General features: G+C 41.0%; 1 protein-coding gene across 1 annotated transcript in view; it reads right to left on the bottom strand.

The window, feature by feature from the left end:
* Window positions 1-19,884, bottom strand: part of abcc12 (ATP binding cassette subfamily C member 12) — a 69,531-nt gene that overhangs the window by 24,864 nt on the left and 24,783 nt on the right. Inside the window, exons 8-14 of the mRNA XM_082969857.1 lie at window positions 18,460-18,633; window positions 15,918-16,065; window positions 11,223-11,371; window positions 8,083-8,190; window positions 7,126-7,398; window positions 5,336-5,407; window positions 5,048-5,172 (exon numbers count right to left, since the gene is read on the bottom strand). Of these exons, the coding sequence (XP_082825983.1) occupies window positions 5,048-5,172; window positions 5,336-5,407; window positions 7,126-7,398; window positions 8,083-8,190; window positions 11,223-11,371; window positions 15,918-16,065; window positions 18,460-18,633 (1,049 nt within the window). The remainder of the gene's footprint in view (window positions 1-5,047; window positions 5,173-5,335; window positions 5,408-7,125; window positions 7,399-8,082; window positions 8,191-11,222; window positions 11,372-15,917; window positions 16,066-18,459; window positions 18,634-19,884) is intronic.

Genomic DNA, 19,884 nt, shown 5'->3' with positions numbered 1-19,884 from the left:
AAACAGACCATAGTAACATTACCTGGCCAGGTAAAACAGGTGAACAGACCATAGTAACATTACCTGGCCAGGTAAAACAGGTGAACAGACCATAGTAACATTACCTGGCAGGTAAAACAGGTAAACAGACCATAGTAACATTACCTGGCAGGTAAAACAGGTAAACAGACCATAGTAACATTACCTGGCCAGGTAAAACAGGTAAACAGACCATAGTAACATTACCTGGCCAGGTAAAACAGGTAAACAGACCATAGTAACATTACCTGGCAGGTAAAACAGGTAAACAGACCATAGTAACATTACCTGGCCAGGTAAAGTAAAGGAGAACAGACCATAGTAACATTACCTGGCCAGGTAAAACAGGTAAACAGACCATAGTAACATTACCTGGCCAGGTAAAACAGGTAAACAGACCATAGTATCATTACCTGGCCAGGTAAAACAGGTGAACAGACTATAGTAACATAACCTGGCCAGGTAAAACAGGTAAACAGACCATAGTAACATTACCTGGCCAGGTAAAACAGGTAAACAGACCATAGTATCATTACCTGGCCAGGTAAAACAGGTAAACAGACCATAGTATCATTACCTGGCCAGGTAAAACAAGTGAACAGACTATAGTAACATAACCTGGCCAGGTAAAACAGGTAAACAGACCATAGTAACATTACCTGGCAGGTAAAACAGGTGAACAGACTATAGTAACATTACCTGGCCAGGTAAAGTAAAGGAGAACAGACCATAGTAACATTACCTGGCCAGGTAAAGTAAAGGAGAACAGAACATAGTAACATCACCTGGCAGGTAAAGTAAAGGAGAACAGACCATAGTAACATTACCTGGCCAGGTAAAACAGGTAAACAGACCATAGTAACATTACCTGGCCAGGTAAAGTAAAGGAGAACAGAACATAGTAACATTACCTGGCCAGGTAAAACAGGTAAACAGACCATAGTAACATTACCTGGCAGGTAAAGTAAAGGAGAACAGAACATAGTAACATTACCTGGCCAGGTAAAGTAAAGGAGAACAGACCATAGTAACATTACCTGGCCAGGTAAAGTAAAGGAGAACAGACCATAGTAACATTACCTGGCCAGGTAAAGTAAAGGAGAACAGACCATAGTAACATTACCTGGCCAGGTAAAGTAAAGGAGAACAGACCATAGTAACATTACCTGGCCAGGTAAAACAGGTAAACAGACCATAGTAACATTTCCTGACCAGGTAAAACAGGTAAACAGAACATAGTAACATTACCTGGCCAGGTAAAACAGGTGAACAGACCATAGTAACATTACCTGGCCAGGTAAAGTAAAGGAGAACAGACCATAGTAACATTACCTGACCAGGTAAAGTAAAGGAGAACAGAACATAGTAACATTACCTGGCAGGCAAAACAGGTAAACAGACCATAGTAACATTACCTGGCCAGGTAAAGTAAAGGAGAACAGACCATAGTAACATTACCTGGCCAGGTAAAGTAAAGGAGAACAGACCATAGTAACATTACCTGGCCAGGTAAAGTAAAGGAGAACAGACCATAGTAACATTACCTGGCCAGGTAAAGTAAAGGAGAACAGACCATAGTAACATTACCTGGTCTGGTAAAGTAAAGGAGAACAGAACATAGTAACATTACCTGGCAGGTAAAACAGGTAAACAGACCATAGTAACATTACCTGGTCTGGTAAAGTAAAGGAGAACAGAACATAGTAACATTACCTGGCAGGCAAAACAGGTAAACAGACCATAGTAACATTACCTGGCAGGTAAAACAGGTGAACAGACCATAGTAACATTACCTGACCAGGTAAAACAGGTAAACAGACCATAGTAACATTACCTGACCAGGTAAAGTAAAGGAGAACAGACTATAGTAACATTACCTGGCCAGGTAAAACAGGTAAACAGACCATAGTAACATTACCTGGCAGGTAAAACAGGTGAACAGACCATAGTAACATTACCTGACCAGGTAAAACAGGTAAACAGACCATAGTAACATTACCTGGCAGGTAAAGTAAAGGAGAACAGAACATAGTAACATTACCTGACCAGGTAAAACAGGTAAACAGAACATAGTAACATTACCTGGCCAGGTAAAACAGGTAAACAGACTATAGTAACATTACCTGGCCAGGTAAAGTAAAGGAGAACAGAACATAGTAACATTACCTGGCAGGTAAAGTAAAGGAGAACAGACCATAGTAACATTACCTGGCCAGGTAAAACAGGTAAACAGACCATAGTAACATTACCTGGCCAGGTAAAGTAAAGGAGAACAGAACATAGTAACATTACCTGGCCAGGTAAAACAGGTAAACAGACCATAGTAACATTACCTGGCAGGTAAAGTAAAGGAGAACAGAACATAGTAACATTACCTGGCCAGGTAAAGTAAAGGAGAACAGACCATAGTAACATTACCTGGCCAGGTAAAGTAAAGGAGAACAGACCATAGTAACATTACCTGGCCAGGTAAAGTAAAGGAGAACAGACCATAGTAACATTACCTGGCCAGGTAAAGTAAAGGAGAACAGACCATAGTAACATTACCTGGCCAGGTAAAACAGGTAAACAGACCATAGTAACATTTCCTGACCAGGTAAAACAGGTAAACAGAACATAGTAACATTACCTGGCCAGGTAAAACAGGTGAACAGACCATAGTAACATTACCTGGCCAGGTAAAGTAAAGGAGAACAGACCATAGTAACATTACCTGACCAGGTAAAGTAAAGGAGAACAGAACATAGTAACATTACCTGGCAGGCAAAACAGGTAAACAGACCATAGTAACATTACCTGGCCAGGTAAAGTAAAGGAGAACAGACCATAGTAACATTACCTGGCCAGGTAAAGTAAAGGAGAACAGACCATAGTAACATTACCTGGCCAGGTAAAGTAAAGGAGAACAGACCATAGTAACATTACCTGGCCAGGTAAAGTAAAGGAGAACAGACCATAGTAACATTACCTGGTCTGGTAAAGTAAAGGAGAACAGAACATAGTAACATTACCTGGCAGGTAAAACAGGTAAACAGACCATAGTAACATTACCTGGTCTGGTAAAGTAAAGGAGAACAGAACATAGTAACATTACCTGGCAGGCAAAACAGGTAAACAGACCATAGTAACATTACCTGGCAGGTAAAACAGGTGAACAGACCATAGTAACATTACCTGACCAGGTAAAACAGGTAAACAGACCATAGTAACATTACCTGACCAGGTAAAGTAAAGGAGAACAGACTATAGTAACATTACCTGGCCAGGTAAAACAGGTAAACAGACCATAGTAACATTACCTGGCAGGTAAAACAGGTGAACAGACCATAGTAACATTACCTGACCAGGTAAAACAGGTAAACAGACCATAGTAACATTACCTGGCAGGTAAAGTAAAGGAGAACAGAACATAGTAACATTACCTGACCAGGTAAAACAGGTAAACAGAACATAGTAACATTACCTGGCCAGGTAAAACAGGTAAACAGACTATAGTAACATTACCTGGCCAGGTAAAGTAAAGGAGAACAGACCATAGTAACATTACCTGGCCAGGTAAAGTAAAGGAGAACAGACCATAGTAACATTACCTGGCCAGGTAAAGTAAAGGAGAACAGAACATAGTAACATTACCTGGCAGGTAAAACAGGTAAACAGACCATAGTAACATTACCTGGCCAGGTAAAGTAAAGGAGAACAGACCATAGTAACATTACCTGGCCAGGTAAAGTAAAGGAGAACAGACCATAGTAACATTACCTGGCAGGTAAAACAGGTAAACAGACCATAGTAACATTACCTGGCCAGGTAAAGTAAAGGAGAACAGACCATAGTAACATTACCTGGCAGGTAAAACAGGTAAACAGACCATAGTAACATTACCTGACCAGGTAAAGTAAAGGAGAACAGACCATAGTAACATTACCTGGCCAGGTAAAGTAAAGGAGAACAGACCATAGTAACATTACCTGGCCAGGTAAAGTAAAGGAGAACAGACCATAGTAACATTACCTGGCCAGGTAAAGTAAAGGAGAACAGACCATAGTAACATTACCTGGCAGGTAAAGTAAAGGAGAACAGAACATAGTAACATTACCTGGCAGGTAAAGTAAAGGAGAACAGACCATAGTAACATTACCTGGCCAGGTAAAGTAAAGGAGAACAGACCATAGTAACATTACCTGGCCAGGTAAAGTAAAGGAGAACAGACCATAGTAACATTACCTGGCCAGGTAAAACAGGTGAACAGACCATAGTAACATTACCTGGCCAGGTAAAACAGGTAAACAGACCATAGTAACATTACCTGGCCAGGTAAAGTAAAGGAGAACAGACCATAGTAACATTACCTGGCCAGGTAAAGTAAAGGAGAACAGACCATAGTAACATTACCTGGCAGGTAAAGTAAAGGAGAACAGACTATAGTAACATTACCTGGCAGGTAAAGTAAAGGAGAACAGACCATAGTAACATTACCTGGCAGGTAAAGTAAAGGTGAACAGACCATAGTAACATTACCTGGCAGGTAAAGTAAAGGAGAATAGACTATAGTAACATTACCTGGCAGGTAAAGTAAAGGTGAACAGACTATAGTAACATTACCTGGCAGGTAAAGTAAAGGTGAACAGACTATAGTAACATTACCTGGCCAGGTAAAGTAAAGGTGAACAGACTATAGTAACATTACCTGGCCAGGTAAAGTAAAGGAGAACAGACCATAGTAACATTACCTGGCCAGGTAAAGTAAAGGAGAACAGACCATAGTAATATAACCTGGCAAGGTAAAGTAAAGGAGAACAGACCATAGTAACATTACCTTCCAGGTAAAGTAAAGGAGAATAGACTATAGTAACATTACCTGGCCAGGTAAAGTAAAGGAGAACAGACCATAGTAACATTACCTGGCCAGGTAAAGTAAAGGAGAACAGACCATAGTAACATTACCTGGCAGGTAAAGTAAAGGAGAACAGACTATAGTAACATTACCTGGCCAGGTAAAGTAAAGGAGAACAGACCATAGTAACATTACCTGGTCTGGTTGAAGGGTTCCCCCATCAAGATATTATCTTGGACTGTACCGTGGAAGATCCAGGCCTGCTGGGAAACGTAGGCAAACGCTCCGTCTGCTGTGACTGAACCATGCTGCAGGTGCATCTGGGATGGGGAACATTTTTGGAAGAATCTTCAGATGAGACAATTCGCTTTACGATGTCAGCCACTTTTCAGTCATAGTGATTCATTTATTCTATGTCGTATGTATTGTTTGTATATTTGAACATTTAACTGATAAAAGGTAACAAACACTTTCAAAGCAAACCTGTTCTAAGATGCTCGATATCAGCGATGTCTTCCCGCTTCCCACATTGCCACAGATACCAAGCAGGTTTCCCTAAAAAGTCAAACAGTCATCAGAAATCAATCACATGACTCTGATCCCTGCTAATCCCACCGAACTCTGACCCCTGCTAATCCCACCTAACTCTGACCCCTGCTAATCCCACCTAACTCTGACCCCTGCTAATCCCACCTAACTCTGACCCCTGTTTAACCCATCTATCTCTGACCCCTGCTAATCCCACCTAACTCTGACCCCTGTTAATCCCATCTAACTCTGACCCCTGCTTACCCCCATCTAACTCTGACCCCTGCTAATCCCACCTAACTCTGACCCCTGCTAATCCCATCTAACTCTGACCCCTGCTAATCCCATCTAACTCTGACCCCTGCTAATCCCACCTAACTCTGATCCCTGCTAATCCCATCTAACTCTGACCCCTGCTAATCCCACCTAACTCTGACCCCTGCTAATCCCACCTAACTCTGACCCCTGCTAATCCCATCTAACTCTGACCCCTGCTAATCCCACCTAACTCTGACCCCTGCTAATCCCACCTAACTCTGACCCCTGTTTAACCCATCTATCTCTGACCCCTGCTAATCCCACCTAACTCTGACCCCTGTTAATCCCATCTAACTCTGACCCCTGCTTACCCCCATCTAACTCTGACCCCTGCTAATCCCATCTAACTCTGACCCCTGCTTAACCCATCTAACTCTGACCCCTGCTTACCCCATCTAACTCTGACCCCTGTTTACCCCATCTAACTCTTACCCCTGCTTACCCCAATCTAACTCTGACCCCTGCTAATCCCATCTAACTCTGACCCCTGCTAATCCCATCTAACTCTGATCCCTGCTAATCCCATCTAACTCTGACCCCTGCTAATCCCACCGAACTCTGACCCCTGCTAATCCCATCCAACTCTGACCCCTGCTAATCCCATCTAACCCTGACCCCTGCTAATCCCATCTAACTCTGATCCCTGCTAATCCCACCGAACTCTGACCCCTGCTAATCCCATCCAACTCTGACCCCTGCTTACCCCCATCTAACTCTGATCCCTGCTAATCCCATCTAACTCTGACCCCTGCTAATCCCATCTAACTCTGACCTCTGCTAATCCCATCTAACTCTGACCCCTGTTTAACCCATCTAACTCTGACCCCTGCTAATCCCATCTAACTCTGACCCCTGCTAATCCCATCTAACTCTGACCTCTGCTAATCCCATCTAACTCTGACCCCTGCTAATCCCATCTAACTCTGACCCCTGCTAATCCCATCTAACTCTGACCCCTGCTAATCCCACCTAACTCTGACCCCTGCTTACCCCATCTAACTCTGACCCCTGCTAATCCCATCTAACTCTGACCCCTGCTAATCCAATCTAACTCTGAGCCCTATCTAACCCAATCAACAGCCAGCCCTATCTAACCCAATCAAAAGCCCTATCTAACCCAATCAACAGCCCTATCTAACCCAATCAAAGCCCTATCTAACCCAATCAACAGCCCTATCTAACCCAATCAACAGTCCTATCTAACCCAATCAACAGCCCTATCTAACCCAATCAACAGCCCTATCTAACCCAATCAACAGCCCTATCTATCCCAGTCCCTATCTAACCCAGTCCCTATCTATCCCAATCAACAGCCCTATCTAACCCAATCAACAGCCCAATCTAACCCAATCAACAGCCCTATCTAACCCAATCAACAGCCCTATCTATCCCAGGCCCTATCTAACCCAATCCCTACCAGCACCTACCTTAGGCAGGTTAAAGGAGATGTTTCTCAGGGTGGGCTTGGCCTCGTTCTGGCCCGGTGTGTGAGTCCCGTTCTGGCCCGGTGTGTGAGTCCCGTTCTGGCCCGGTGGTTCCACCTTCCGTCTCTTCAGAGAGGCTGTAGTGTCTGGTAGCGTAGTGGTTGTCTGTCCTTCAGGCCTGGTCCAGGTGAATGTTGCCTTCTCCATGACCAGGGCCGAGGTGGACCCATGTCTCTGGACCAGGTACGACTCTGGGTTCTGAGTCATCAGCAGTTTCTACACACACACACACACACACACACACACACACACACACACACACACACACACACACACACACACACACACACACACACACACTACACACACACACACACACATACATACACAACCCCCCCCCACACACACACACACACACACACACACACACACACACACACACACACACACACACACACACACACACACACACACACACACACAACCCCCCCCCCACACACACACACACACACACGCAGGCACACACACACACACACTCCCACATACACACCAAAAAACACACACACACATACACACCCCACCCCCAACCCCCCCACACACACGCAGGCACACACACACACACACACACACACACACACACACACACACACACACACACACACACCCAGGCACACCCAGGCACACACACACACACACACACACACACACACACACACACACACACACACACACACACACACACACACACACACACACACACAAATAATCACAAATGTAAACATGAACATTTCCACACATACAAAGTATACAAACCCAAACGCAGTAAAACACACAGAGCGTATCTTCATGTTACAAAGAGACTGATAACAGAAATGCTACGACACATGAGCTTCATGATATACAGGAAGTGGATGAAGTTGATGATTGACAGTGTTTTAAAGGAGAGGAGAGGAGTCTCACTTTTAGACGGGCTAGCGATACTTGTCCCTCAGCTATGGCTTTGACAGAGAACGGCAGCAAACCCAGGGAGAACCGCATGGAGTTAAAGATGGCGATGATGGTAAAAGCCTGGTAAAAACAAGATGGAGAGGATGGTAACAGCCTGGTAAAAACAAGATGGCCGATTATGGTAACAGCCTGGTAAAAACAAGATGGCGAGGATGGTAACAGCCTGGTAAAAACAAGATGGCGAGGATGGTAACAGCCTGGTAAAAACAAGATGGAGAGGATGGTAACAGCCTGGTAAAAACAAGATGGAGAGGATGGTAACAGCCTGGTAAAAACAAGATGGAGAGGATGGTAACAGCCTGGTAAAAACAAGATGGCGAGGATGGTAACAGCCTGGAAAAAACAAGATGGAGAGGATGGTAACAGCCTGGTAAAAACAAGATGGCCGATTATGGTAACAGCCTGGTAAAAACAAGATGGAGAGGATGGTAACAGCCTGGTAAAAACAAGATGGAGAGGATGGTAACAGCCTGGTAAAAACAAGATGGAGAGGATGGTAACAGCCTGGTAAAAACAAGATGGCCGATTATGGTAACAGCCTGGTAAAAACAAGATGGAGAGGATGGTAACAGCCTGGTAAAAACAAGATGGCGAGGATGGTAACAGCCTGGTAAAAACAAGATGGAGAGGATGGTAACAGCCTGGTAAAAACAAGATGGCGAGGATGGTAACAGCCTGGAAAAAACAAGATGGAGAGGATGGTAACAGCCTGGTAAAAACAAGATGGCCGATTATGGTAACAGCCTGGTAAAAAGAAGATGGAGAGGATGGTAACAGCCTGGTAAAAGCAAGATGGAGAGGATGGTAACAGCCTGGTAAAAACAAGATGGCGAGGATGGTAACAGCCTGGTAAAAACAAGATGGCGAGGATGGTAACAGCCTGGTAAAAACAAGATGGCGAGGATGGTAACAGCCTGGTAAAAACAAGATGGAGAGGATGGTAACAGCCTGGTAAAAACAAGATGGAGAGGATGGTAACAGCCTGGTAAAAACAAGATGGAGAGGATGGTAACAGCCTGGTAAAAACAAGATGGCGAGGATGGTAACAGCCTGGAAAAAACAAGATGGAGAGGATGGTAACAGCCTGGTAAAAACAAGATGGCCGATTATGGTAACAGCCTGGTAAAAACAAGATGGAGAGGATGGTAACAGCCTGGTAAAAACAAGATGGAGAGGATGGTAACAGCCTGGTAAAAACAAGATGGAGAGGATGGTAACAGCCTGGTAAAAACAAGATGGCCGATTATGGTAACAGCCTGGTAAAAACAAGATGGAGAGGATGGTAACAGCCTGGTAAAAACAAGATGGCGAGGATGGTAACAGCCTGGTAAAAACAAGATGGAGAGGATGGTAACAGCCTGGTAAAAACAAGATGGCGAGGATGGTAACAGCCTGGAAAAAACAAGATGGAGAGGATGGTAACAGCCTGGTAAAAACAAGATGGCCGATTATGGTAACAGCCTGGTAAAAAGAAGATGGAGAGGATGGTAACAGCCTGGTAAAAGCAAGATGGAGAGGATGGTAACAGCCTGGTAAAAACAAGATGGCGAGGATGGTAACAGCCTGGTAAAAACAAGATGGCGAGGATGGTAACAGCCTGGTAAAAACAAGATGGAGAGGATGGTGACAGCCTGGTAAAAACAAGATGGAGAGGATGGTAACAGCCTGGTAAAAACAAGATGGCGATGATGGTAACAGCCTGGTAAAAACAAGATGGCGAGGATGGTAACAGCCTGGTAAAAACAAGATGGAGAGGATGGTAACAGCCTGGTAAAAACAAGATGGAGAGGATGGTAACAGCCTGGTAAAAACAAGATGGAGAGGATGGTAACAGCCTGGTAAAAACAAGATGGAGAGGATGGTAACAGCCTGGTAAAAACAAGATGGAGAGGATGGTAACAGCCTGGTAAAAACCAAGATGGCTGATTATGGTAACAGCCTGGTAAAAACAAGATGGAGAGGATGGTAACAGCCTGGTAAAAACAAGATGGAGAGGATGGTAACAGCCTGGTAAAAACAAGATGGCGAGGATGGTAACAGCCTGGTAAAAACAAGATGGAGAGGATGGTAACAGCCTGGTAAAAACAAGATGGAGAGGATGGTAACAGCCTGGTAAAAACAAGATGGAGAGGATGGTAACAGCCTGGTAAAAACAAGATGGAGAGGATGGTAACAGCCTGGTAAAAACAAGATGGAGAGGATGGTAACAGCCTGGTAAAAACAAGATGGCCGATTATGGTAACAGCCTGGTAAAAACAAGATGGAGAGGATGGTAACAGCCTGGTAAAAACACAGTAAGAGACATTACTTTACGGTACAGTACACACCACAAGATGGTTAGCCCTCTGAGCTAAAGGCCTTTCATTAGGTACTACTGTGTTCATAGCTGTCTATGTTAGCCCTCTGAGCTAAAGACTATAGAGATACTACTCAGTATGACTAGACTCGGTATTAGGAATAGTTGTTAGGACTAGGTATTAGGAATAGGTATTAAGAATAGGTATTAGGACTAGGTATTAGGAATAGGTAATAGGACTGGGTATTAGGACTAGGTATTAGGAATAGGTATTAGGAATAGGTATTAGGAATAGGTATTAGGACTAGGTATTAGGTCTAGGTATTAGGAATAGGTATTAGGAATAGGTATTAGGACTAGGTATTAGGAATAGGTATTAGGACTATGTATTAGGAATAGGTATTAGGACTAGGTATTAGGACTAGGTATTAGGACTAGGTATTAGGACTAGGTATTAGGAATAGGTATTAAGACTAGGTATTAGGACTAGGTATTAGGAATAGGTATTAGGACTAGGTATTAGGACTAGGTATTAGGAATAGGTATTAGGAATAGGTATTAGGAATAGGTATTAAGACTAGGTAACAGGACTAGGTATTAGGAATAGGTATTAGGAATAGGTATTAGGACTAGGTATTAGGAATAGGTATTAGGAATAGGTATTAGGACTGGGTATTAGGACTAGGTATTAGTAATAGGTATTGGGACTGGGTATTTAGACTAGGTATTAGGACTAGGTATTAGGACTAGGTATTAAGACTAGGTATTAGGAATAGGTATTAGGAATATTACTTACTTCGGCGGAGCCGAGGGGCAGGCCCAGCAGGGTGTGGACTACGAAGGTGAGGATGGTTGCCAGGGTGGGGATGATGGTTGTGATGGAGGAGTTGATACTCTGGGTGTAGCCAGCCAACTCCAGAAGCTGCTTCTCCTTCTTCCTGATGTCTGATTGGGGAAGCACACGACGGCAGAGATGGGATGTATCCCAAATGTATCCCTATTCCCTTTATATGGCACTATATCCAAACACACTGTATCTGTACTCTAATAATGTACTAATAATATACTAGTATGTACAGTGACTATAGAACTCTAATAATATACTAGTATCGTACAGTGACTACAGAACTCTAATAATATACTAATAATATACTAGTATGTACAGTGACTATATAACTCTAATGATATACTAATAATATACTAGTATGTACAGTGACTACAGAACTCTAATAATATACTAATAATATACTAGTATATACAGTGACTACAGAACTCTAATAATATACTAATAATATACTAGTATGTACAGTGACTATAGAACTCTAATAATATACTAGTATATACAGTGACTACAGAACTCTAATAATATACTAGTATGTACAGTGACTATAGAACTCTAATAATATACTAGTATGTACAGTGACTACAGAACTCTAATGATATACTAGTATGTACAGTGACTACAGAACTCTAATAATATACTAGTATATACAGTGACTACAAAACTCTAATAATATACTAATAATATACTAGTATATACAGTGACTATAGAACTCTAATAATATACTAGTATGTACAGTGACTACAGAACTCTAATAATATACTAATAATATACTAGTATATACAGTGACTATAGAACTCTAATAATATACTAGTATGTACAGTGACTATAGAACTCTAATAATATACTAATAATATGCTAGTATGTACAATGACTATAGAACTCTAATAATATACTAATAATATAGTAGTATATACAGTGACTATATAACTCTAATAATATACTAGTATGTACAGTGACTATAGAACTCTAATAATATACTAATAATATACTAGTATGTACAGTGACTATATAACTCTAATAATATACTAATAATATACTAGTATGTACAGTGACTACAGAACTCTAATAATATACTAGTATGTACAGTGACTACAGAACTCTAATAATATACTAGTATGTACAGTGACTATAGAACTCTAATAATATACTAGTATAGACAGTGACTACAGAACTCTAATAATATACTAGTATGTACAGTGACTACAGAACTCTAATAATATACTAATAATATACTAGTATAGACAGTGACTACAGAACTCTAATAATATACTAATAATATACTAGTATGTACAGTGACTACAGAACTCTAATAATATACTAGTATGTACAGTGACTACAGAACTCTAATAATATACTAGTATGTACAGTAACTACAGAACTCTAATAATATACTAGTATGTACAGTGACTACAGAACTCTAATAATATACTAGTATATACTAGTATAGACAGTGACTACAGAACTCTAATAATATACTAGTATGTACAGTGACTACAGAACTCTAATAATATACTAGTATGTACAGTGACTACAGAACTCTAATAATATACTAATAATATACTAGTATAGACAGTGACTACAGAACTCTAATAATATACTAGTATGTACAGTGACTACAGAACTCTAATAATATACTAGTATGTACAGTGACTATAGAACTCTAATAATATACTAGTATGTACAGTGACTACAGAACTCTAATAATATACTAGTATGTACAGTGACTACAGAACTCTAATAATATACTAGTATGTACAGTGACTACAGAACTCTAATAATATACTAGTATATACAGTGACTACAGAACTCTAATAATATACTAGTATATACAGTGACTACAGAACTCTAATAATATACTAGTATGTACAGTGACTATAGAACTCTAATAATATACTAGTATGTACAGTGACTACAGAACTCTAATAATATACTAGTATGTACAGTGACTACAGAACTCTAATAATATACTAGTATGTACAGTGACTATAGAACTCTAATAATATACTAGTATGTACAGTGACTACAGAACTCTAATAATATACTAGTATGTACAGTGACTATAGAACTCTAATAATATACTAGTATGTACAGTGACTATAGAACTCTAATAATATACTAGTATGTACAGTGACTACAGAACTCTAATAATATACTAGTATAGACAGTGACTACAGAACTCTAATAATATACTAGTATGTACAGTGACTATAGAACTCTAATAATATACTAGTATGTACAGTGACTACAGAACTCTAATAATATACTAGTATAGACAGTGACTATATAACTCTAATAATATACTAGTATGTAATGTGACTACAGAACTCTAATAATATACTAGTATGTACAGTGACTACAGAACTCTAATAATATACTAGTATGTACAGTGACTACAGAACTCTAATAATATACTAGTATGTACAGTGACTACAGAACTCTAATAATATACTAGTATGTACAGTGACTACAGAACTCTAATAATATACTAATAATATACTAGTATAGACAGTGACTACAGAACTCTAATAATATACTAGTATGTACAGTGACTACAGAACTCTAATAATATACTAGTATAGACAGTGACTACAGAACTCTAATAATATACTAGTATGTACAGTGACTATAGAACTCTAATAATATACTAGTATGTACAGTGACTACAGAACTCTAATAATATACTAGTATGTACAGTGACTACAGAACTCTAATAATATACTAGTATGTACAGTGACTACAGACCTCTAATAATATACTAGTATGTACAGTGACTACAGAACTCTAATAATATACTAGTATAGACAGTGACTATATAACTCTAATAATATACTAGTATGTACAGTGACTACAGAACTCTAATAATATACTAGTATGTACAGTGACTACAGAACTCTAATAATATACTAGTATAGACAGTGACTACAGAACTCTAATAATATACTAGTATGTACAGTGACTATAGAACTCTAATAATATACTAGTATGTACAGTGACTACAGAACTCTAATAATATACTAGTATAGACAGTGACTATATAACTATAATAATATACTAGTATGTACAGTGACTACAGAACTCTAATAATATACTAGTATGTACAGTGACTACAGAACTCTAATAATATACTAGTATGTACAGTGACTACAGAACTCTAATAATATACTAGTATGTACAGTGACTACAGAACTTTAATAATATACTAGTATGTACAGTGACTACAGAACTCTAATAATATACTAATAATATACTAGTATAGACAGTGACTACAGAACTCTAATAATATACTAGTATGTACAGTGACTATAGAACTCTAATAATATACTAGTATGTACAGTGACTACAGAACTCTAATAATATACTAGTATGTACAGTGACTACAGAACTCTAATAATATACTAGTATGTACAGTGACTACAGAACTCTAATAATATACTAGTATGTACAGTGACTATAGAACTCTAATAATATACTAGTATGTACAGTGACTACAGAACTCTAATAATATACTAGTATGTACAGTGACTATAGAACTCTAATAATATACTAGTATGTACAGTGACTATAGAACTCTAATAATATACTAGTATGTACAGTGACTACAGAACTCTAATAATATACTAGTATAGACAGTGACTACAGAACTCTAATAATATACTAGTATGTACAGTGACTATAGAACTCTAATAATATACTAGTATGTACAGTGACTACAGAACTCTAATAATATACTAGTATAGACAGTGACTACAGAACTCTAATAATATACTAGTATGTACAGTGACTACAGAACTCTAATAATATACTAGTATGTACAGTGACTACAGAACTCTAATAATATACTAGTATGTACAGTGACTACAGAACTCTAATAATATACTAGTATAGACAGTGACTACAGAACTCTAATAATATACTAGTATGTACAGTGACTACAGAACTCTAATAATATACTAGTATGTACAGTGACTATAGAACTCTAATAATATACTAGTATGTACAGTGACTATAGAACTCAAATAATATACTAGTATGTACAGTGACTACAGAACTCTAATAATATACTAGTATGTACAGTGACTATAGAAAGTCTACACACCCTTGAACTTTTTTCAAAATTTTCTGCCTTTAAATTACATCTAAAAATCCCTACTCCACATTTTAAAATGGAAATAAAATTGTCTTTACCCAACTGAGTGGAAGCACCTTTGGCAGCCATTAAAAGCTGTGAATCATTTGAAATAAGATTCCACCAACTTTGCACAGCTCTTAGGGTGACATATATCCATTGTTTTTGTCAAAATCGTTCAAGCGCATTACATTTGGTTGGGAATGATTGATGGACAGCAATAATCAAACCTCGTCTGACTTTCAAGTGAGTGTACTTCACTTGACTGAGACTAGAACCAGTCAACAGCACTCAACACCTTTTGGAAAGCCATTCTTGTGTGTCTTTGGCCTGAAGTACACTCACTTGAAAGTCAAGGTTTGATTATTGCTCTCCGTCAATGATTCCCAACCAAATGTAATGAGCTTGAACAATTTTGGCAAAAACAATGAATATATGTTGTAATGGTTTTTGGCTAATATCACCTTCAGTATCCTCTTTAGATAGCTTGTTTACATCCTGGTGACCCTACTCTTCCTTACCGGTGATCTTCTTCTCGAAAGACGTTTCCCAGGCGTACATCTTGATGAGTTTGATGCAGGTGAGAACCTCGTTCATGGTGCGGACACGAGTGTCTGTGACCCTCACCGCTTTCCTCCGGAACCTTTGGATCAGTCTGGCTATGGTAAACTACAGACGACACAACAACATACTGGTCAGTCTGGCCATGGTAAACTACAGACGACACAACAACATACTGGTCAGTCTGGCTATGGTAAACTACAGACGACACAACAACATACTGGTCAGTCTGGCCATGGTAAACTACAGACGACACAACAACATACTGGTCAGTCTGGCTATGGTAAACTACAGACGACACAACAACATACTGGTCAGTCTGGCCATGGTAAACTACAGACGACACAACAACATACTGGTCAGTCTGGCCATGGTAAACTACAGACGACACAACAACATACTGGTCAGTCTGGCTATGGTAAACTACAGACGACACAACAACATACTGGTCAGTCTGGCTATGGTAAACTACAGACGACACAACAACATACTGGTCAGTCTGGCCATGGTAAACTACAGACGACACAACAACATACTGGTCAGTCTGGCTATGGTAAACTACAGACGACACAACAACATACTGGTCAGTCTGGCCATGGTAAACTACAGACGACACAACAACATACTGGTCAGTCTGGCTATGGTAAACTACAGACGACACAACAACATACTGGTCAGTCTGGCTATGGTAAACTACAGACGACACAACAACATACTGGTCAGTCTGGCTATGGTAAACTACAGACGACACAACAACATACTGGTCAGTCTGGCTATGGTAAACTACAGACGACACAACAACATACTGGTCAGTCTGGCTATGGTAAACTACAGACGACACAACAACATACTGGTCAGTCTGGCCATGGTAAACTACAGACGACACAACAACATACTGGTCAGTCTGGCTATGGTAAACTACAGACGACACAACAACATACTGGTCAGTCTGGCCATGGTAAACTACAGACGACACAACAACATACTGGTCAGTCTGGCCATGGTAAACTACAGACGACACAACAACATACTGGTCAGTCTGGCCATGGTAAACTACAGACGACACAACAACATACTGGTCAGTCTGGCCATGGTAAACTACAGACGACACAACAACATACTGGTCAGTCTGGCTATGGTAAACTACAGACGACACAACAACATACTGGTCAGTCTGGCCATGGTAAACTACAGACGACACAACAACATACTGGTCAGTCTGGCTATGGTAAACTACAGACGACACAACAACATACTGGTCAGTCTGGCCATGGTAAACTACAGACGACACAACAACATACTGGTCAGTCTGGCCATGGTAAACTACAGACGACACAACAACATACTGGTCAGTCTGGCCATGGTAAACTACAGACGACACAACAACATACTAGATGAAGATGAGGTAGACAGGGACACCTATGAGGGTTAGTACCTGTATGGGGATGAAGATGAGGTAGACAGAGACTCCTATGAGGGTTAGTACCTGTATGGGGATGAAGATGAGGTAGACAGGGACTCCTATGAGGGTTAGTACCTGTATGGGGATGAAGATGAGGTAGACAGAGACTCCTATGAGGGTTAGTACCTGTATGGGGATGAAGATGAGGTAGACAGGGACTCCTATGAGGGTTAGTACCTGTATGGGGATGAAGATGAGGTAGACAGAGACTCCTATGAGGGTTAGTACCTGTATGGGGATGAAGATGAGGTTAAACAGATACTCCTATGAGGGTTAGTACCTGTACGGGGATGAAGATGAGGTAGACAGGGACTCCTATGAGGGTTAGTACCTGTATGGGGATGAAGATGAGGTAAAACAGATACTCCTATGAGGGTTAGTACCTGTACGGGGATGAAGATGAGGTAGACAGGGACTCCTATGAGGGTTAGTACCTGTACGGGGATGAAGATGAGGTAGACAGAGACTCCTATGAGGGTTAGTACCTGTATGGGGATGAAGATGAGGTAGACAGACACTCCTATGAGGGTTAGTACCTGTATGGGGATGAAGATGAGGTAGACAGGGACTCCTATGAGGGTTAGTACCTGTACGGGGATGAAGATGAGGTAGACAGGGACTCCTATGAGGGTTAGTACCTGTACGGGGATGAAGATGAGGTAGACAGGGACTCCTATGAGGGTTAGTACCTGTATGGGGATGAAGATGAGGTAGACAGGGACTCCTATGAGGGTTAGTACCTGTACGGGGATGAAGATGAGGTAGACAGGGACTCCTATGAGGGTTAGTACCTGTACGGGGATGAAGATGAGGTAAACACAGACTCCTATGAGGGTTAGTACCTGTATGGGGATGAAGATGAGGTAGACAGACACTCCTATGAGGGTTAGTACCTGTATGGGGATGAAGATGAGGTAGACAGACCCGAGGGTTAGTACCTGTATGGGGATGAAGATGAGGTAGACAGGGACTCCTATGAGGGTTAGTACCTGTACGGGGATGAAGATGAGGTAGACAGAGACTCCTATGAGGGTTAGTACCTGTACGGGGATGAAGATGAGGTAGACAGAGACTCCTATGAGGGCAGTGTATCCCAGGGTGTAGCAGGCGTAGATGATACAGACGGTCAGCAGCACAGGGATACACAGCAGGAAGGTACCGAACAACACAGCCTCAAACATCCTGTAGCCATCACTGGTTAGCACGTTGATCATCTGGAGGGAGGAGAGGGAGGGAGAGAGGAGAGGGAGGGAGAGAGGAGAGGGAGAGAGAGAGGAGAGGGGAAAAAGAGAGGAGTGGGGATAGGGGGGAAGAGAGAGAGAGAGAGGGCGAGAGAGAGAGGAGAGAGGATAGGGGGAAGAGAGAGACAGAGAGAGAGAGAGAGAACAGACGAGCAGGTGAGAAGATAAGCTCAGATACATTTGGATTTTTTGGCAAGGATATATACAGGATACTACCCTCCACAACACTATGTCACCAGGATATATACAGGATACTACCCTCCACAACACTATGTCACCAGGACATATACAGGATACTACCCTCCACAACACTATGTCACCAGGATATATACAGGATACTACCCTCCACAACACTATGTCACCAGGATATATACAGGATACTACCCTCCACAACACTATGTCACCAGGATATATACAGGATACTACCCTCCACAACACTATGTCACCAGGACATATACAGGATACTACCCTCCACAACACTATGTCACCAGGACATATACAGGATACTACCCTCCACAACACTATGTCACCAGGGTATATACAGGATACTACCCTCCACAACACTATGTCACCAGGACATATACAGGATACTACCCTCCACAACACTATGTCACCAGGGTATATACAGGATACTACCCTCCACAACACTATGTCACCAGGATATATACAGGATACTACCCTCCACAACACTATGTCACCAGGATATATACAGGATACTACCCTCCACAACACTATGTCACCAGGACATATACAGGATACTACCCTCCACAACACTATGTCACCAGGACATATACAGGATACTACCCTCCACAACACTATGTCACCAGGACATATACAGGATACTACCCTCCACAACACATTTTTTACATTTTACATTTTAGTCATTTAGCAGACGCTCTTATCCAGAGCGACTTACAGTAGTGAATGCATACATTTCATACAATTTCATACATTATTTTCTGTGCTGGCCCCCCGTGGGAATCAAACCCACAACCCTGGTGTTGCAAACACCATGCTCTACCAACTGAGCTACAGGGAAGGCTATATAGGGTATATACAGGATACTACCCTCCACAACATAACCTTCACTATGTCACCAGGACATATACAGGATACTACCCTCCACAACATAACCTTCACTATGTCACCAGGACATATACAGGATACTACCCTCCACAACACTATGTCACCAGGACATATACAGGATGCTACCCTCCACAACAT

The sequence above is a fragment of the Salmo salar genome, chromosome 26 (genome assembly GCF_965601325.2).
Source record: "Salmo salar chromosome 26, fSalSal1, whole genome shotgun sequence".
NCBI lineage: Eukaryota > Metazoa > Chordata > Actinopteri > Salmoniformes > Salmonidae > Salmo > Salmo salar.
Note: the sequence above shows the minus strand (reverse complement) of the source record. Positions and strands in the feature narration are given on the sequence as shown.